Below are 21592 nucleotides of genomic sequence, written 5' to 3'. Positions count from 1 at the left end.
ATATACACATCTACAAAGCAAGTATGGGGCAAGCCTAATACTAAACCCATTAATCCTAATATTTTTCAGAATTATCAGCATCGATATCAACATTAACTGTGCTTGCTTTCCTTACTTGTGACAGCGAAGAACAATACTGAAAATTTTTCACATAACTACACAAAACTCTTCTGAATTCAGTGTTAAAAGAAACACTTCTGGAAGGTGAACAACTCTTCTCCAGCTGACAGATATAATTCTGAGAGATGCTGCTGGCCCCTAGATTTGTACTAAAATTCAGCGACAATTAGGATTTAGGGGAAGCATTCAAGATATTACAGAGAGACTGGCATCCTTTCAAGAGTAGTATCCCGTATCACAATTTTCTTTCCCAAATTAAAGAGAAAAGGTTTAAATCTGCCAGCAGAAACTCAGTGAGCGCTGGGAGATGCACTCTCCCAAATCAGCAGCGGCTTGCCTAACACCTTACTGGCAGCATCTTTTCTCTTGAGAGGTTGATGCTCAGGGGACCTTTGGATTTCAAAACCTACCAGAAACCAAAACTAGGAGTTACGCAGTCACAAACGTAAAGAAAGGGGCTCCAGCTCCCTGGTCAGCAATGCTTTGCTATAGGTCATTCAAGATACTCCTGTGGCTCACATTAGGCACCAGTGTCACAGGCTGCAGACCCACACATTACAAGGTAAGATCTTAAAAATGATGCAGTTTTCTTCTGGTCACAAATCAATTTACCCTTAGTAAAATTACTGCTCGTTTCGGTCAACTGAAGAGGATTCACAAATGAAAATATTTACACGGAGCTCGTGTGCCTTGATAATTCAAGCCATGGTATGGGTTAACATTAGCACTTAAAACTTCCACAAGTATTGCAAACAATTACCACACCCTCAAGTGACAGATAAAATATTTTGCAGAGCTTAAATACATACATTTCTGGCATGAAATATTTCTCATTACTGGCAAAATTTCTCTGCAACTTCTTGCAATAAAATACTTTGAGTTCAGCAGTCAGCTGTAAAGTAAAAATTCTTTATTAAAAAATATTTTTGATCTTACCTTTTAGCAGAGGCAGGGGAGTTAACTCAATAGGCTTGCCCTGAGACCTAAACTGGGAGGAGCTTTGTGACCTCTTCTGTCTGGCTTTTCTGACGGACTTCCGAGAAAATCCGTCTACTTTATCCACTGATGGAGGAGTAGTTGGTGCTGAGGACATATCCCTACTGAAAGAAAACAAGTATTACAAACACATTCTCAATGGATGAAACAGGTAAATATTAAATTTTCCAAAAGCCTTCCTCTTTCTTCATCATTCTCCTTCTAACAACTCACCTAGACAGAGCGTTAAAAGAGATAACCTACCAACATATATACAGGCTTTATGAAATAAACCTAACGGAACAATACCATCATATTACTTCCTTTCTCTCACTTGTTCTATGTGTCTCTCACTCACCAAAAACCCTGCAACAGTATAAATTCAGACTTACTGCTAACATGATTGTGTCAATAAGGACTCAATACACACGAGATCTGGACCCACAAATGAAGCTTTGAACTATACATTTTGAGGGACAAAATAACTAAGTTATTCTATAGGGCACTGTAAGTGCTAAATAATTGGTGCTCAAAACATATGAATAATTTTTGGCATTAAAATCATCAATATAAGACATACATGAATATAGAATTAAAAAAATGTTTATTTGCCACACCAATATATAAGATTTTATAGAAATAAAGTATAGCAAAAAAAAATGCTATGCTTCAAAATTTCACTAACATTGACAGATTTCACATACTACTTCTTTATTCTCCATTTTAGAAATACTCTGTTTTTGTACTGTGGGTCTCTACACGTAGTCTTTCCACATTCTAACATTTCTGTAATAATAGCAGTGTGGTAGCTGTAATAGTCTAAGGGTGTAAGGGAGACAGGGTCTGCAGGGAGAGGCAGGGAGCCAAAAAGGGTTTCTGCAAGGAAAAGTTTGTTTCCTAACTCTATCAGCTGGTCTAAGAAGTAAGTATTGCTTCTCCCCACAAAACTTGCCTTGATAATATAAATAGCTTCTATAGCTGATTTCATACTATTATGAAATACTGAAACATTTAAACAGTGAATTCCTTCATCAAGCAATTGTATTTACCTGTCTTTTGCCCTGTCTGTCCTAAGGCCTACAACATCTCAGTGAAACACATGAATAATACTAAAGGAAAAGACAACAGGAGGGATTTCGGCCTACCTATTTCAAGCAGCTTGTACACAGTTAACTTTACCGGCATGCGTGCCTCTGCTAAAAGCAACAGAGCTATTCACATTAATAACATGAATATTATTAGCAAGAGCAGTTCTGTTGATTTCAGTAGGGCTGTACACTCATGCAAACTTAAGCATTGGCATAAGCATTTGCAGGATCAGGGTCTTAGAAAATGTCCTTGGAAAGCATTACTCATCCTCAGTGTCTGTTGACTTCAATTACCAAAGTGACCAGAGTGCTAAAAGGAGTTGATTCCACAAGATAGAGAACATTTTCCAGTACTTATTTTATTAAAATATTTGGTTACTGATATGCCTCATAAATTATTAAACATATTGAAACAGACATTATTTAGATTGATATTTTGTGAGAAAAGCTTTAAAAGTACAGTTTATTGCAAGAGTGTAAACAAGTTTAGCAAAATAAAAACTGTTTAATGCTAAATTATACAAACGCGCACTAAATCTATCCAGAAAATGGAAGCATCAGCTCCATAGCTCCTTCAAGGAATCATGTGCAGCCCCCAGATGCTGAACTATGCAGCTGGCATTACCATAATAAAAAAAAAGTCATTACATCTTTTTTGATTTTTCTGAGGTACTACTTCACTATCAACTCACACTTTCAAATTTAATATATTATCAGCAAAACGTTCCTTTAACTTAAACAGGTCTTATTAATCCACTGAAAGAAATGTCACCATCATGAGGGAATTCAGGCCCCAGCCAAGATTAATAAATAAAAAAAGTCAGAAAAACTGAAATAGAATGGCCTGTACTTTAGCAACCCGCTTCTAAGATTTCAACAGTCCTCCAGAAAGCATATAAAAACAAAGTTACCTGTTACATAAGCCAAATTCTGGAAATAACAGCAAAAATATATACTTAAAACCTGAATTTGTCAGCCCTGTTTCATCTCCTCAGAAAGATTCTTCATCTCCTCATCACGTGCGTCATTAAAGTGTAACCATTTCTGCAGAAATGTTTGTGCTCGCTCAAAATTAAATTACCAAAAAAAAAAAAAAAAAAAAAAACACATGGACAGGGACTAAAGTAGATCACTTAAACTGCAGGATCATTGTGTCAGCAAGAAGCTTTACTGACACTTCTCTGCTGTAAATTTAGTAACAGTTTCTCTAACCTGCTTTATAAATTATTAAAATCTAATTCTAATTCAACAAGACTACATCGAGCCTAACAACCTTACAGTAAACACTGATCTTTTTTTTTTCTCCCCCTCATCTCTCCCTGAATACGTAACTGTGAAAGGCATTCTTTTCAATGGGCCGAAAATAGATAAATAAATAAATAAATACATAAAAATAAATAAAAGGGACTGAGGTTATTTATTGTGTGCGGTGCAAGCGGGAAAGCTGCAGAACCCGGCGCCGCTCCTCTCCGAGGCGAGCGTTGCTTGAAACAAGAGATCTTATTTTATCCCCGAAGTATTTTGGTAAATACGAAGCCGCGCACATTAGATATTAATTAGATACGCTCGTCCCTGGCGGGGGAGGGGGGATAATACATGGAAACGCGAGTGGATGTGAAAATGCCGACGGAGGCGGCCACGGCAGGGGCGAGGGGCTGGCGGGGCGCCCGGGGGGCGGCGGCGGCGGCTGTCAGGGCCCGCGGGGGGACGCGGAGCGCCGCAGCTGGAACATGTCCTCCCTCCTCCTCCTCCTCCTGCTGCTGCTGCTGCTCCCGCAGCCCCCCGCCGCCGCCCGGCCCCGGCGGCCCGCCCGCGCCGCCGCCCTGCCGGGCCGGGCCGGGCCGGGCCGGGCCGGGATGGAGTTACCTTGACCCTCCTGGTTGAGAAGCCGGAGACGGGGGCAGGCGGCGGCGGGAGCCGGGCTTGGCGGAGCGCGGCCGATGCCTGGCGGCGGCGGCGGCCCGAGGGTGGTAGGCGCCGGGCTCGGGCTCGGGCTCGGTCCCTGCCGCGGCGGCGGCGGCGGCGGCGCAGGAGCCTGTAGGCCTCGGCGGCGTTGGCGGCCTCCCCGGCGCAGGGCGGCGTTGGCGGCGGGTTCAGGCTGCTCGGGCTCCGCTCAGTCCCATGCACTCGGCGCGGCCCCCTGCCTGCGATGGCTGCTGCCTCACTCACATTCCCGGCGGAGCCCTGCGGAGGGGCCCTGAGGCGGCGGCGGCGGCGGCGGCGGGGGGGGCGCGGGGGGAGCCGAGGCGAGGGGGAGCGGCGGGCGCGGTGCGGGCGGGCGCGGGGGGCAGGCCGGGCGGGCGGCGCGGCGGTGCTGCGAGCCGGGAGGCGGCCTCTGGCGCCGGCGGCTGCCTCAGGTGAGCGCGGGGGCGGCGGTGGGCGGCGGGGTCGCGCTCCGGCTCGCTCCTATTGTCGCTCTCAGCGGGCTCCGGCCATGGCACAAGCTCGCTCGCTCGCACACACACACGCTCCCGTCCTCCCTCCCTCGCTCGCTCACAACCGAGCGTGCTGCCGGCCCGCGGCCCGCCCCCGGCGCCGCCCACCGCCGCGCCGCCTCAGTGGCGCCGCCGAAGCGCGGCCGGAGCCGCCGCTACCGCCGCCGCCGCGGCCGCCGGGCAGCGCCCCGCCATCGCCCGGAGGGAAAAGCGCGGCAGTGCTGAGGTAAAGTGCGCGTCCCGCCGCCCCCCCGGACCCCTCCCGGCCCGGCCGAGCCTCCGCGGCGCCCCCGGCAGCGTCGCTCGGTTCGCTCCTCTCGTAGCGAGAGCGAAGAGGGCGGCTCGGCCTCGGCCTCTCGCCCCGGCCGGGACCCCGGGGGCAGCTCACCGCCGCCCCCTTCCTCCCCGTCCTTGGCTGAATTTTCTCGTGACAGCGGTCTGCAGAACGAGTCCTCGTAAATGAGAGACAGCCTAAGCTCCCTTTTTTATTTGCTTGAGCGACGGCTTGTCGTTTCCTTCTGTTGTTCGTGGGTGTTTTTTTCCCCCAAAAAAATGCAACTAAAGAAGTTAGTGTGAGGGTTGTGCTTAAAAATATCAACTGCTGATGTGCTTGTAATTCTGGCAGAACAAAAAACAGCGTCTGAGCTGCAGCGCCCCTGTGACAGGGCACAAACCCTCCTGTACCGTGTTTTTTTCCTTTTTTTTTTTTTTTTTTTTTTTAAGTGAATTCGATCAGGGCAGTCTGAGAGCTGGTTACTTCGATGGGTCAGTCATTTCCCCCCGCATTTTGTGCAGGCGCTGGCATGCGTGAACCCTCTGAAAACCACTAATCCTGCAAAAAGGTCTCTAGCTTTTAGCCAGCTCAGCTTCTTGACTCGGCTCAGCGCTCCAGTGCATGAGCACCGCGGCGGAGGTGGGAGTGGGCATGAAACTACTTTGAAAATTATTAATTTTCAGCCAGGTAGGTTCTCTGGGCCAACCCGTGTTTTGACCATCAAAAGAACCTGGGAATCGCTCACTAAAATAAAAGCTCCCAACTACTGAAGTACAGCTGCAGTGGTCATGAAGAACAGTTTTACCTCACGTCTTTCAGTACACTTCGTGCATATTTTCCCTAAACTTTACTGTCAATAGGCTAAGCAATTCTGCTGCTTTTCAGTCTGTCCTTCTGTGTTGCACTTGCTGCACTTGCATGCTTATTTCTCCCTCTCCATGTTCTGCAAATGGTTCACGTTTTCCTTGGAAGTGCAGCACTCAAGACTGGACGCGGTGCTACAGGTAAGGCCTCAGCAACTGCATCTGTTGCATCACGCCTGTCACAAACTATTCCTGTTTACACTTGCCACTTTTAAATACTTTCGAGATAATGGGATCTTCTCACAATATTGCTGATCTGTTTTACACCAGCATCTGTTTCTGTGGATCTACCAAGCCAGTCATTTCCCTCTCAAGTAGACAGTACTACTTGGGAAATTGTTTAGTAAACAGCTCTAATGGCTTCATTGTTATTACTGGAAAGATGGACAATCAAGTACTGAAAACATCTTTTAAAATAAACTTCCACAAGATTATTCTTTAAGTCAGAAAGCTTACATTTGTCATCCTGTGTAAACCAGCTGCGTTTCTTGGAAAAATTGTAATTTAAAAAATAAAACTGAGATTGAACTATGCCAAAGTTACAGAATGATTTTGCAACTTAAATTAAGAGATTAGTAAACATTTGTATGTATTTAAATCTTCTTAAAGAAGTTCAACTATAATAATCTAAATGCATCTGTACAAGCAAGGGTATGCACCAAAGAATGTAGATTAGTTTGTTTGTTTTGTGGTTTATTTTTATAATAATAAAACACAAAATTTGGCAAGAACTCTGTAACTTCCTTTTGCCCTTTATCAATGGGAGACTGAACTTGCTGATCCATATATTTTGTTATGTATTCTGCTTAGTTATGTTTGTCAATGTCTTACTCTAATAGTCAGTCTTATTATTTGTCCTGTGTGTTTCTTTTGATCTGGACTGAAGAGTGAATTGAGCAGCTCAAGAATAGTGTACTCTATAAAAAGGAAGTTCTAGCATAGTGTGATGGCCAGACTGGCTTTTTAGGTTAAGCGTATTATTTTTAATGGTTGTGCTTCAGTCTTCCCATCTGTGAAATGAGATCCATCATTGAAAAAGCACTTTAAAACTGAAGCATGTGATCTGGGTATTTATCATTAAAATGACTGTCATGGTAGAAGAGAGAAAAATCAGGCTAAATTCAGTATATCCTGCATACACACTTTTTTTTCACTTTTCGTTATGCTTTTGTAAAATAGCCATAGAATTGTTCTCCAATATATGCCATCAAATTAATAAATAATGCATTCAGTGTATTTCTTATGTATTTCTTATAAGAAAAATGCTGTATGTAGTATGTTTTTCCCTGTCTTGACTGTGTGAAGCATTTTTATGATGTGTTTTATATCTGGTGATGTTTGTATGGTAATTCACAACTTAAGAAAAATACAGGGTTTTTCAGTGAATAAGCAAAAATCTTACTTTATCATTTGGCCAGCAGTCTTTCCACAATTGCTTTCCCTTTTTTCCAGGTTGCTTTCTCTTTTGCACTTTGGTCACTTCACTTCCATCTATATGGAGATTAAAGACTGAATCAGAAGATCTGAATGTAAAACTGCTAATATTTCAGAGGGACACAGCTACTTGCCCTTCTCTCTGTTTGATCTATATTTTGTAAAACTTACTATTGTTTTACCAAATTTTGATTATATGAATCCCAAGCAGTGATGGAGAAGAAATAAAAATATGTAATGAAGATAAACTTTTATTCTTGCAAACTAATATGAGTAGCTATCATCAGGCAACATTCATGTTACCAACATCTTATGAATAAGTGTGTAGGCTTATCTATAAATGTGCATGCATGCAACACTTGCAACCCTTCCTGAAGGTCTAGAAATGATGATAATAAAAGTTTTGATTATTATTCCTGTGCTGTCATGAGTCCAAGTGGGACTAAACACATTTTAGTATTTCTGTTCAATGTTCATGTGATGATCATTGACAAAAGACAAGAATATTCTTTTCAGAATTGCACTGCCTTACTATTCTTCGAAAGGATTTTTTAAAAATAGCTTAAAAAAGAATTTTCGTGGCCAGATGTTTGCTAGGTACTCACTTCCTGTTTTGGCACCCACAAAGCGAGAATAACAGTTAGAAGTCCTCCAAAATACACTCTTTGTCCTGGTGAGTCTCAGATTTATTCTGCTTTGCTGTTATTATTTTTATGACTGAAGTCTTGCAAAATCATAGATCATCTGTTATGGCCACCCAGGCATAAGCATAGAGCTCGCTTCCACATTGACATTCATTCTACTCTTTACATAGAAACTTTGATCAGACAGGATTGCTAAATAGATGCACTATGGAAGTCCTCCTCTACTGAGTGATAAACATAAATTGATTTAGCTGGAGCTTGTAAATGCCTCACATACTACATCTGACATATGTTTGTCCACAGTGAGGGTCATATAATGCTTCATAAAGGATCTCCTGTATGTCAAAAGAAGCATTATCGTTGGTACCATGGGATTAGTTCAGATATTCCCAATTCCAATGCTAGTAAGCAAGAAAAGACTTGATATCCCCAGAGAACTAATTACTCAGACCAGCAGGGAAAAGACCAGAAAGAAAAAATGTTATGGAGGAAGCAGCAGTGCTGTTTGAAGAAGCAAATCAGCATGTGAACAAGGCTTTTCTGATACATCTTTTAACAAAAATGAACACAGTGGAATAGTGCATCAAAGTAACTGTCCAGCTCCATCAGTTTGATTGAAACAGCACAATCTGCAATTTTTTGTTTACACAAATCTGTTGAATCAGATTCGTATCTGATGAAGAAACAATTATTTAGTTTGTTTACACTGCAAGTGACTTTTGATTCTTATGTTCTGCATTTGTTTTGAGCAATGGTGCATCAAACTTATGAGTAACACTTATAATTGCAGTACCAAATTTTTGCAGTAGTAAGCGAGTGCTTATTATATGGACTTTTTACTACTGCTCATAGTAGTCTCGGCTGTGCAGTAGCACCATCAGTACCCTCAGGAACTGAATTCCTGACACATGCGCGCTGCAAGGCTTTTAGGGTCATAGACAAAACTACCAGAACGGGAACTAATTCCTCCCCTCTGTTTATAGACACTGCGTCATTTCAAGTCTGTTTCTATAGTCAACACCGTAAGAAAACTAAGAGCTTGCTCGCCTCTGCAGCTGGCTAGCTGCCTCCTCCTAACACAATGCTGCTTTTGCTTATTCCCCTGTTCACTTTTTTGTTCTTCTTTTGTTGAATCTTTCCCCTCCCCCAGCTTCTTAACTTGCCATCTGGCCCCTGGAGCTCGTTTTAGCATAGTTTTCCAATTTTTGTTAACTTTTCTTAACAGCCTGTTACCTCTGCCATCTTCAGGTCTTGCTGTGTTTTCCGCAGGCTGTCTCCCCTCTCCAGCTGCCGTTACCCAACTGCCTCCAACCTACTGGTTCCAGGGCTTCCTTTCTCTCTTGTCATGAGGTTCTGCAGGGTGGTCGAAAGTACACGTGGTAAAAGAGTGTCGTGCTACGCATTACCTTGTCCGCTGTACTGTTGTGGTGTGCCTGAATCCACAATAACATGACATCTTTAATCTTTCTTTCTTTTTTTTTTTTTTTGCTTTTTTAATAAAGTCTCCTCATTTCAGGTATTTTTGCATTTAATGCATTATAAACAGATGTATATATTGTTATGATCTCAGATAAAATCATTCTCTTCAAGTGAGATGCTTCCTTCATCATGCTCCAAAACAAACAAATAAAATGGATAAAATATCAGTGGGTCACGAAGATATCCAGTTGTACTTCCCACATACGTACCAGTTTCCTTCCCAAGCTTGGTACATCTTTCTTGGTTTTCACCTTTTCCTGTCTTTTTGATTCTCTTTGCTTGGAGGTGAAGCCTGCCTGTAGGGTATTATCATCATGTAAATATTTTAGATGTGTGTGCCAGTAATAACCTATGATAGCACCAGCTGATACACATGAGGTTTTTCCCAAAGTACAGAGACCCTGAGGACAGAGTAGACTAAGGTAAGAAGAGCTTTCTTGTGAAAGAGAACAAGTATATATTCTTGTTTTATTTATTCAGTTTATTTTATCTTCTTTTATCTCAAAGCCCAGCTTTAACCTAGTGGATACTTTCAATATAAAGTTATCAAATGATAGCAAGTTAAAGGGATCCTATATATTCTGTAGCTCAGCTAGGTGTTACAGGGAATACTTAACTTTGGTGGAGCCTTACAGCAGTTAACTAAATTTAAAATGCAAGTGCTAATGGGTTCCCAAACGTGCAACGTGAAGCCAGTCCGAGGATGGGGCCGTACAGGTGTCTACGGTGCTTCCGCAGAGCTTTTGAACACTCAGAGAAACCTGGAACAAAACTAGTCGGCAAGAAGCAGCTGTGTGTTAATCACAGGTATAAACATAAATCCTCATGGGAGTCTGCTGCATTAGCCCGAGTGCCCTCACACTAAGCAAAACAAAGACTTTGAGAGTGAGGGGTGTGTTCTGCAGCCTAAAGCCTTGAGAAAAATAGACAAAAATCACAGCAGAGACGGTAGAGAACGCTACAACTAAACTGCAAAAGAGAGAGAAGTCTAGCAAGAGAGTGAGCTTACTTCACCGAGGGCTGCATGCGGTGAGGGCAGCCTAAGGGATTCTTGGTGGTCGAGGCCACAAAATGCGGTTTCTTTGAGTAGAAAAGCAAGATGTGGAACAACTGGCAACAACACGTTAGACTGGCGATGAGATCAGATTGAAGGAAACGAAGGCATTATTTCAGCAGGGCATCAGCCTGGAGAAAGGAAAAAGAAAAAACTAGTGAGCAAATGCCTTTGTTCGTTAGAAATACCATTTATAATGAGGCTGTTTTCCTTAGAGCAGTGATCTCAGCTGAGAGGAAACATCATGCTAAGGCTGGGCAGAAGCCTTTCTGTTGGACATAGAGATCACCAGTTTATTACAGCAATGAGGATGGTGTGAAGATACTCCTACATCTGAAAAAAGGATGGTGCTAGTCTCAGGGAATAGCTATATTAAAAGGGCGAGAGAGGACTAGTGAACGTCCACGTTGTGTTAGCCTATTCCTCGACTCTTTCACAGTGCTCGGACTAGTCCCCTCCGAGGTACATTCCCTCTAAGCGGGAACTGGCCATCAGCAGTGTGGATGAAAGCCAGTCAAAGCTGCTGCTCATTCCCTGGGGAAAACCTTAGGGAAACACTGGAGAGGAATCTGTATGGATCCTGCTGAAATAGGAGAAATTGGGGGGGGGGGGGAGGTATAAGAGCATTTTTCTGAAATCTTCCCTGATTCTATGATTCACTGTCAGGGTAAAGGAAATAGGATAATTTCACCACTAAAAAACCAACACGAATAGGGAGGCTTCTAGGTTTTTATGGCACCAAGCAGGAATTATAGATGCCATGTTAATGACAGCTAAGAAAGGGTGTGTCTTCAGAGGAGACAAGTACTGAAGCTGAAATAAGAAACACTGTGTATCCCACCAAAAAAAGAAGACAGTGATTAATTTAGAAAATAACGAAGAACTGCCTAAAACAATACTCTGATTAAGCAGACCACACAAAAATAGATAACCAGAACAAAAATGGTGTTCTGAGCAAGTGCTAGAAGTCTAAAAACTTAGCTGAAGACACTAAACATCTCACTTTAAATGAGCATATTGATAGAACTCATTTTTTAGAAACACTGAGAAGGAAGAGCATTCACATCTCCCAATACTTGATGGCTGACAAAAACAGACTAGAATGTTCAGAAAGAAATACAGAATAAACTGGAAAATATCATTATACTACTGTACAAGTCCAGCATGTATAATTTAAGTCTGTACAATTTGGTATACACTGTATTTAAGAAAAGGAATATAGAGAAGGCCAAGAAAGAAGATGGTTAGGTACAATTCCCACATAGAGAGAGAATTAATACACTGGGAGTCCTGAGCTTGGAAGAATAAACTTGGGGCTCCATTTAATAGAGGTCTGTCAGTATATTGGCTGGAATAGAGACGGTGAATGAGTGATTTATTTTTCAAAACTGTTTTGTATGATTCGTTCTTGTGTTATCTGGCAAGATTAAATATTACACGCTTTCACATCCTGTTACAGAGGCAGAAAGTATAAACAGGTTCAAAAAAAAAGATGCCCATATGCCCAAGGACACCAAGGAGAATAAAATTGCCCTTGCTATTTAACAAGCTACCGTAATTGTGGAAAACATTACATATACAATGCATAAGTTTAAAACTTCATTTGCCACTGAATAAAAATGCGCCACTATCGACTTTAAAAATCTATTCTACATAGAAGCCTAGACAGCTGAGATACTACAATAACTATAGAAGAATTTGAGCCAACACAAAATCTGGGGTGTGATAAGATTTAGGGTATTGTCATTGAGTTGCTACTTTTATATACTATCTAGTCCCCATACTTACAGAATTTCCAGCATTACCCAATGTCAGGCAGGTTCCAGAAGGATTTATAGCAGGAGTCAATGCCAGACTTGAATGAGAGAAGACCAAAAAAAATGAAAGAGATTTTTTCCTTCTTAAGAGAATGCAAGGAGGAGTTGAAAATATGATTTGCTGTAACTAAGAGGTACCAGACACCTCTAGAAAATTCATTCTAAGCTATATTTAGTACATTCAAAGAAGTAGTGACTCCCACTTGAGCCACATCAGCTCAAATACAGATTAAAAAAAAATCACATAGCCTGTTTGCTCATCTTGAATAAATAAAGTATTTAACATAATTGTACAATTCTGAGTCATATTTAGTTCTGGTATGTGTTTTTCTCTCTAGGTGAGTTCTTACATGTAAGCAGATGCATGTATTTTAAATCCCACCAAAAATACATTGGATGATGAAATTCTAATTTAGGGAGATTGCAATACACAGATAGCGAAGGAGAAAGCCCCTCAAACAGGCTTCCTTACAAGCTTACTTTAGACTAATTCTTATGCCTTAAAATTCTTGACTTTTCATAGTGGGGTTCATTCATAAATAATTTTTAGTCCTCTAATCTTTGTAGAACTTAGTTCTTGAAAGTTTATCATTCATAGTCTGAGTGTGAGATACTCCAAGGTCAACACTGTTCAATGTCTGAGTCCTGTCTTAAAATGCTGTTTTTCTTTTCACTGATTTCACTGATATCTAGGTCAAATTCATATTACTGTCTTAGGTTCCCCTCTCTAAAACTCACTGTAACTTCCTTTTGGTCCTTAAACTGTTACATAAGCCACATCCTGGAAAATACAAAAATAAATTTTCTCATCTACATAAAACATTCTGAGTTACTGAACTTATTTCCAAAGTACACTTTTTTGATCCATATAGCTTAGTTTCATTCCTTGACATTCAAACTGTTCTAATCCCATCAAATATAATTCCACATCCATTGGAGTCCATGGCAGTCCTTCTCCCAGTATGATCCAGCTATGTTTCTTTGGGATGTTGTATGAAGTTACACACTACCGTTCTAACACAAGCCAGTGAATATAGGTTCCTTATACTTCTTGATGTCATCGCAGATAGCACACACTCTTTTAATACATACATATAAGCAACCTCTTGCCTCTTTTTACCCACAGTCTGCTACTCTATAATGAACTGACACAATTACAACAAACGTGCACGTCTAGGCTTTCATATGGTACTACTGCCTGTCATTCCATTGAAACAGTTTCTTAAAAAAAAATAATCTAATTACTGTCAGCTCTACTGATGACTATCTACAGGATATTTCAACCAGAATGCTGTATACGCAGATTTTTTTTTTAGTTTAGTTACAAAAGTATTTGCCATCTGAAATGTTACCTGTTATTCAGCCCATTAGACAGAAATATAAGTAGGCATTCTGCTCTCAAAGAATTTTCAACTGTTTGCAATAATACTTTATTACCTTCTCAAAGGAAAAAGAAAGGTAGCAGATTTGCAGAAAAAAAGTAGGACATCCAGTACTCCTACATGCTTAAATTTTACTTGATTTACTATACTTTTGCCTTTGTTGGCAAAAACAACCTTAGCTGGTGCTAATGCTGTTTGCCAGCATCTCCATCTGCATCTTTGGAAATTTCTTGGATTCTTTGTCCTAGCATTTGTGGCAGTCAGTTTGCATCCTTTGAACTCTCATGGCAATTTTTTCCCTTTGGTGCTCAACATGCACAGTAGGATGAAGTTAACTCACATTGTGGGTGACATCTTTGTAAAACTGAAGACATCTGAAGCTGGGTCCCTCTCAAGGGCCTTACATGGTCTTGGTGTTCACTTCCCAGTGACACAGGAATGCCTCTATCTTATCTTAAGAGGTCCTCGATATGCTGTGTATCCAACAATATTTCAGATTTGCCAGTAATGACAAACTCTCATTTGAGAGAATGAGACCCCTCAATTTTTTTCCCTTTTAGGAGTTTATCCAAATTATCCCCAGGTCATAATTTAACCACATAGAGTTGTTTTTAAATTAGACCTTTCCTTTTCTTACCTTTCCTTGATTATTTCTTTGAGGAGTGACTTCCATAAGGGACCTAGGAAAACAGTCAACTTAGTCTCAAAGTTAGTACCCTATTTATTCCAAATTTCTGTCTGACCTATTTTCTGATGACCCTTTACTTAAGTGATTGTGTGTATGTGTACATATGAATATATCTTGCTCAAGTTCAGTGTATACAATCACTACATATAATGAGCTTTTCTCTTGAGTTTAATGTCCCAGTTGTTTTAGTAGTATTGTAGCAAGTCTGCTTATAGAAGGCACATTCACTGGACATCTGAATACAAGTAAACACCCTGTGCTTCTCAACCTTCTCTAAACCCCAACAGATGGCTGCTACTTTTACAAACTGCTGAATAAGATTGTTCACGTTTCACATGGAACAGACATACTCTGGAATCCAAATCTGGTATACTTTTTGCAGGTTGCAGCACTGGTCTAGCCACAGATCAGTGAGACCATGTCCTATGTGATGACTCATCGTAGCTCGGGTCCTCTGACTTTTTGGAATAGATGTACCATGGGGCATACCTTACTTTTCCGATCCATCCAAAGCTGCAGGGGGACTGGTAACACCTCCACATATAGGTCCTTGATTATCAAGCCAAAAGGTCCTTGTTAGAATATTTACATGTTTAATTTTTCCCAGAGAATAAGGATTTATTGGAGATGTACAGTATTCTTAGAATGACTGGGATTCATCTTACGACTCAGAGCCAGACCCTGCTCAGGATACTGCCAGGATCTGCAGGAGGCGATGTACTTTTTCTCTGCCGTGGCTAACATTCAGGAGACATACCCCACAGGCATGAGCTTAGCCTGGTTTTCCTGCAGCATCACAACACCGAAGCTGTCTGTGCTTACCCTGCTGCCTCTGGAATCAAGGGCACTTCGCTGTCTGGGTGAATTAGCCGCAATGCAGGTCTGAGAGGTAACCCTGCCTCTGTGTGTGTATGTGCGTGCGTGCGTGTGTGTTCAGGGGCCCCTTCCCATCTCTTTTTTCTCCCCTGTCCCCCCAAGAAAATGGGTAACAGGAGTTGCTTTCACTGCAAGTCTGGGCAAGTAGTCTCTGTAAAGTCTTAAAAACAATCTTGAGGCTGTTTTGTCCCAAGGGAAAGCCAGTTTGGGAATGGGCTTCATCTCCTCTGGATTAAAACTTTTCTCCACTAATCAACAGGCTTGCTGTCAGCAACTTGTGCCCACTTTCCATTGCATTTTAGAGTAGTAAGCACCAAATCGAAAAACACTGGAAAGAGCACCTTGCATTCATTGATAACCTGTGTATTTACTCTTTTGCACAGATGATGTTCCATGGGCTACGTATCTTCCTTGTTGCATTCAGAGACCCTAAAAATTAAGCCATTTAGGAGATAATTCTGAAGAATTACAAAATTCCTAGTGGTCCTTCTCTAAAGATACCACTTCCTAATATGTCTGAGTTCAAGCTAATCTTGCATTAGCTATCTTTGTGCACCTTCATCAGCCAGAACCTCTTTGATTCATGAAAATCCAGTAAGCAACAGGCTGATGGGATATTTTCCTTCGTCACACCAACATAGAAAGCTCCACTGATTCCAGAATGCATAGTTCCATTAAGGATCCAGTAGACTGGCTACGCTCCAATAGCCATCAAGACTCTTTTACTGCCAGCTCAGAGTTATTTACACTTCCAGTTTCCTTTACAATTCATTGTTTTATTAAGAAATTAATCATGGTTAAGCCTGATTTCACTGCATCTAAGATATTTTATACCATGTCTGTTGCACTGCATCACTTTTATCCATAGCCGTCTTGCGCTTCAGCTCAGTATTCAGTCATTTCAGAGCAACCTAGCTAGACAAGGACTGTGGCAGCAGAGATTTTAAAGGTCTCTACAGAGTTCTAGCCACAGCAGTGACATTTCTGACATAACTCCCAGTCATGGGAGCCTCCATTGGAGCAGCCTTTCTGTGGTTAAACAGAATACACTGTTAGTCAAAACTTCTAACTAGTTTGAATAACAGTTGGGACTCGGTCAGCCTATTTTCCAATGTTTCCTTGTAAAGAAACTCCCCAGGTGGTTTTATGCATTTTCCCACTAATGAGACAATCTGTCCTTGGCTGGGGTACACAGCCAAAGAGTTTACTGAGATGATGCTTATTAGAAAAGGTTGTACTCTGAAAAATCAATTAATATTACAGACAGGTTGGATTATTTTTTCTATCAACATTTTCCATTACTTATAGCAAAGTGCCCATTTGCTTAATCTTATCATGTTTCTGAGCCACAGAAAGATAGGTACTGAAAAGGAAGGGCTACTTGCACTCATTGAGCTCTGCTAATGATTAATAAATCTGCTAATTGCAATATTCCAATTCTTGTAGTTCTTTAATCCAGATGAAAGATTTTAGGACTGTTTGTACTGACAATCTTGCATTCATTTTTAAACAAACTGTGAACCACAGAGTTGTATCTACTTCTTGCCTTCATTTTGCAATTTTATACGACAGCCGCGTCTGACTTTTTCCCAGATTTTTTCTAACTCAACAAAAGTATATCTGAATCATTTTGGCTACCACAAAGACACACATTTATGAATGTAAACTTCCCTTTTCATCTGGGAAGCTGTACAACCATAAGTACTACAAAACCAGAATACTTTTTCCACCTATACATAAAATTAGGATTTCAGCACAAGCGTCCATGAATAAAAACACGAATGGTATGAATGATCACATGGGACATCAAAATATGCTATCTCCACCAAGGAAGTAGGATTCAAGTGTAAATAATGAAGCCAAGTCATTAGGGCATATTTCATTTCTATTGATTTTTATTACATTAATAATCAATAGGCCATTTTTACAACCATAAGACTTTTAAGTGGGCGAGAAGCTTTGCATGAAGATGTGAATCACAGTCACAGCTTCAAATACATGCTGTCAAAAGCCTTTAGTAAACACACTCAGCTTCTCACCTTCTTGCTCCATACTCATACACAGACCCTGCATGATATGTGTATTCAGCATCCAGCTGATACCTTTGATACTTCTCCCGTTATCTTCTAACTAGTGCACATGCCTTGCCCCACAGCAGGCTCAAATCTGTTCTACCTGGTTTATAGTCAGGAGCTACATTACCATTAGAAAAGATCAAAGCAAGGTCGAACTAATCAAGCCCGTTAAGAGGGCAGAAACCTGTGGAACGGTTAAAAAGGTCACAGTAGGCTCGAATCCTTCAGGAGAGAAATACAAACAGCTCCTTACAAGCATAAATAAGGCATATTCAAATATGCGTTTAATTGCACATGCCTGTCTGAGAATCTGGCTTATCATGCCTCTTTCCTTTTCTCACTCAGAGGGTCACCAGTGCCTGAAAACACTGATACGCCAAAGAAGCCAGTTCCCCATGGGAGCATCATATATTTTTCATTGCTGATTAATTTTACCACAACTCTAATATAGTCACGCTAGTCTCTGTTCTAACAGAAATTTTTAAAAATTGCTGAAGTCTGAGTTTTCTATGTTTAATGCTGGAAGTTGTTTTATCTATGAGTAGATTTCAGTGATACACAGATTGCATATTGTATATATTATACTGGAGCTGAAGTACCATAACTTAGAAACATGACAACTACTTGTAGAGTTCAGTTTGTTGTGTATATTTCTACGTTACTAATACAGACTACGTTGCTATGTGCACATCTCAAGCCAGCTAAAGATTTACTACTTGCAGGCATGCCATGATATTAGCACCAGATATTTGCTTCCTAATGAAGGAGGCAATAAACGCAAGAACCTCAATAAGAATGAATAATGCTAAAACAAATATAAGGGAGGACACTGAAATTTTTTTTTTTTTTTTACTCCAAATATTTTGACAATGTTGAAATGCATGAATGAGCTATCTCATGGAGCTAAGGCTAAAACTGCATCAGGCTAAGGAAACTAAAGAAGAAACTGGGAAACTGACAGTCCTGGACAAAAAAAAATTTTTTACAGTTACTCTCAGCAACTGGTGTCACCCTCTCAAAACACCCCAAGTGCCTTCTAAGCAACAGTATAATTTTCGCAATAATTTTCTGTTATTTTTTGAATCAACAGCACTCTTGCCTCACTTGCCTGCTTGACGAACCTCATTTGAGTTCTGGAAAGACTTGGTATTTACAACACCACAGGACTGAAGAGATCCATTTCCCCGAGCACAGTTCCTGGTGCAAGTGGTACGGCACCACCACCACCTTGTCTTGCAGGTGATTCACCAACCAGCACAGCTGCCTCATGCAAGGACACCCATGCAAAACTGGCACTGATGATGGTGAGCAAAGCCCTTGGAATTACGCTGACAACCTTCCTTCATCTGATACTCACCAAACACCCCAAGCAAATACTCCAAAGCATTCAGAAGCAGCCTTACACCAGAGCATTTTTACAGCTTTCTGAAAGGGCAGCAGCTCCCCTCGCTCCACCCTGAGGTGAAGCATCTTGAGGGCTGAGGTCTATCCTTTAAAGGAGGGTTTCCTCCCATGCGTTATCCAGTAATACAAGGGAGACAGAGGCAATGGCTTCTGAGTTGAGAGCTTTTAGAAGGTATTAGGGTTTGCTGCATGTGTTTCCAAGTGTTTTCCATGGCTTGGGGAATGCCTAAATGTACTGAAAAAAGTCTTCAACCTTCTCCTAATAGAGGTTGTGAACAAGCCATTTAAGACCAGCCTGTGGTTTCTAAGAAGAATGGTTTTAAAGGGTCATCAGTGGCTTTAGTGCACTAAATACAACACTATTAAACTGCCATTAATCACAGACCTGGCAGGAAGACTCCATGAATTTGTCAAGCTTTAACAAAATGAAACGAACTTGTTTCATCATCTCTACTTCTTACATAACCTACAAAGACGACCAAGCACAACCTTAGCTCTGTCACACATCTCATGTTGTGATCCCAAGTGTATGTAGTACTAAGGGATATTCCTGTTTACAAAATACACTCAGGAATACAGCAGCCAGATCACTGGTTGAGTCATTACAGTACCTGTGCATCACTGTGTCTCGCTTCTTGGCAGCTCCTCTGTATCTGTTCCTCAGACTTGCTGTTAATGCTCTCCCCTCTGGCTATTTAAACACCAAAGAAAACAAATAAAAACCCAACAATCATACTTCAGCTTCAGCCATGGTAAAGAGCCTCCATTCAACTACTACCCCCTTATCTTGGGGCTGCCTACAGCCACTGCCTGGATTTTTCCACCACTCAGACTCTCTCTAAATAGGTTTCTACATCTTGTACTCAAATTAAATCACACACTGTTGAGCCACAGTCTGCAATTAGGCTTTTTGTAATCCAGGAGCAGTTACATGGACAGAACATTGTCTCATGAACCACAAGGCTGAGATTAAATCAAGTAGATCCCACTTTAAGGTTGCCAAACTGTAAGTCATTAAACTGAGCAAGATATTTGAAACATGATGTTAGTTACATTTGTGACGGGGTGTAAGGGTACTGTTGTTGGGGCAGTGGGAGAGCAAGCAGGACAGAGCCCCTTGATGTTGTAGTGGGATTATTTGTACTCCAGTCGTGTGATACTTGCCTATAGCTGCAGAGCATGAAGAGGTCTGAGGGGAGAACTTGCCAAAAATGCCTATGCAGGGAGATACCTGAGTGACCCCATTTCCCCCCTTACCTAAGAACGACTGCCTGTCAGACTTACACAAGCAATTGCTTGTCTGTGCTTGCCTCGTACTAGCTCTCATTAAAAAGAAAAACAAAGTTGGTTGAACAGAACTGGCAGGAACCCTACCACTATATTTGCTAAATGGATCTATTGAAATGTAAACACAGAGATCACTTTGCAGTGCGCCATCATAAAATATCTTGGGCAACATCTTAGCCCATTCCCAAACAGCTCCCTTTCCTCCTCTTCCTTGACCCAATTGCCTTTGGCACTAGCAGTGCTATGCTGTTCTCCCCCAAAACATGCTGCTTGCAAATACCTTGACTTTTCCTGCCTTCTCTCCAAATGCGTTCTCCCTGCGTCCTTCAAGGGTTTGTGGTTATCACCATCCATCAGTGGTCAGCAGTAAGGTGCTGCAGCATCAGCAAAGCTCCTTGACCTACAAGCAGAGGGTCTTCTGGTAGTTCCAGCCCACCAAGCCAAACCTGGCAGAGGCACTGCTATGTCTCCAGCACATTTTGGAGTTGTGCAATCTCTCCGGCCGTTGCTGCTTTAGGAAGAGAGGGTGCTGTGAGCTCAGGCTGCCTTTGCCGTCTCTGCAGAAGCCCTTGCTTTGCAATATAGCCTTCCCTTTCTGTTGATGTGCGCTTTATTCCCGCTGGCACTTAGGCTGTGTGCTCCCTGTGGCAGGGACTGCATCTCTGTCCTCTGGCGTTCCAGTCCTCGACAGGCGCTTCAAGGCACTGAACGAACAAACCAAAACAAACTCTCTGCGAATAGTATTACATGCTCACTTACTGGGTAGGACTCTCAAAACAGAAAGTGCTGCAAGCACATTACAGTGACTGGTACAACTGCACACGCAAGGTGAATTTTCAAAACTTTAGAAAGCCAGTATTAATTGTAATCAGATTGAGCTATAACCAACTGTCCATACTTTGCCTTAAGGAAATGCACTTTGCTACCCATTTTCAACAGGATCACCGAATTGCTTACTCCTGTAAGGAGGACACCGCCCAGGCAGTCTAATTTTGCAGTTCCCGCACAAGCAATATTCTCCTCAACTCCAGAAGAGGAAAAAGAAGCAGTAACCTTGCAGTGAACATACTGGAGGGGAAAAAACAAACAAACAAACAAAAACAACAACAACAAAAAAAGGAATTTTCAGCTTCAATTCAGTCCTGACACAGATTTCTTATGTGCAACTGGGGAGCTTTTTTCCTTGTTTCTCCATCTGTAAAATGAAAAACACAACATCCACTTTCTGACACACTTAGATGATAAGGTGTATTACAAAGGACAATTCACTGTTCATCTGTACAGCACTATATACAGCTGTGCTACGTACAGCACTTAGACCTGTACCACGAAGCCTTGCTGGTACTAGTGCCTTCAGCCATAATTAATAAAAATGAGCACATATGGGATACAGGTTAGAGCTCAGTTAATTGCACTCAGTAAAGAATTTCTTATGTAATGTAAAGATATTAAGTCATATCATTCACTAAAAGCTAATCTAATGTATATATTGTTTCTTAAGAGCATTCTGCTCATGAAACAGTAATGAAGCCATCTTAACTGAACAGAACGCATATGGAACATAATAAAAGCTGCATTTTTAGCAACTTACGTTCTTTTTGAGTTCCAAAGGTTAGAAGTTTTAATTTAGCTCCTTGAGAATAAACGTGTAACAGACACCTTTAAAAATGAGGTGGTTTGTTTTAGTTATACTGTAG

General features: G+C 41.4%; 1 protein-coding gene and 2 long non-coding RNA genes across 6 annotated transcripts in view; 1 reads left to right on the top strand and 2 right to left on the bottom strand.

Annotated features, from left to right (window-relative positions):
- Positions 1–4249, bottom strand: part of PPP2R5E (protein phosphatase 2 regulatory subunit B'epsilon) — a 72873-nt gene extending 68624 nt beyond the window's left edge. Inside the window, exons 1-2 of one of the 3 annotated variants that reach the window (XM_062577264.1) lie at positions 4050–4249; positions 1057–1220 (exon numbers count right to left, since the gene is read on the bottom strand). In XM_062577264.1, coding sequence (XP_062433248.1) covers positions 1057–1213 — 157 coding nt within the window. In that variant the 5' untranslated portion in view covers positions 1214–1220; positions 4050–4249. The remainder of the gene's footprint in view (positions 1–1056; positions 1221–4049) is intronic. The other 2 variants (XM_062577262.1, XM_062577263.1) reach the window with 2 other exon arrangements.
- A 507-nt stretch (positions 4250–4756) lies between these two features.
- LOC134141216 (uncharacterized) lies at positions 4757–7602 on the top strand. Of its 2 annotated transcripts, XR_009958561.1 has the most exons (3): positions 4757–4844; positions 5576–5896; positions 7208–7602. It is a non-coding gene; the product is annotated as an uncharacterized LOC134141216 (long non-coding RNA). The 2 variants fall into 2 exon arrangements; XR_009958560.1 differs by lacking the exon at positions 4757–4844 and having other exon boundaries at positions 5415–5896.
- A 1738-nt stretch (positions 7603–9340) lies between these two features.
- On the bottom strand, positions 9341–19288 carry LOC134141217 (uncharacterized). The gene is made up of 3 exons (XR_009958562.1): positions 19220–19288; positions 10322–10497; positions 9341–9608 (listed from the first exon to the last, which is right to left on the bottom strand). It is a non-coding gene; the product is annotated as an uncharacterized LOC134141217 (long non-coding RNA).
- Between the last annotated feature and the right edge of the window lie 2304 nt (positions 19289–21592).

Source organism: Rhea pennata, chromosome 5 (assembly GCF_028389875.1).
Source record: "Rhea pennata isolate bPtePen1 chromosome 5, bPtePen1.pri, whole genome shotgun sequence".
Lineage (NCBI taxonomy): Eukaryota > Metazoa > Chordata > Aves > Rheiformes > Rheidae > Rhea > Rhea pennata.
The sequence above is the reverse complement of the archived record's forward strand: the minus strand, read 5'-3'. Positions and strand labels throughout refer to the sequence as shown.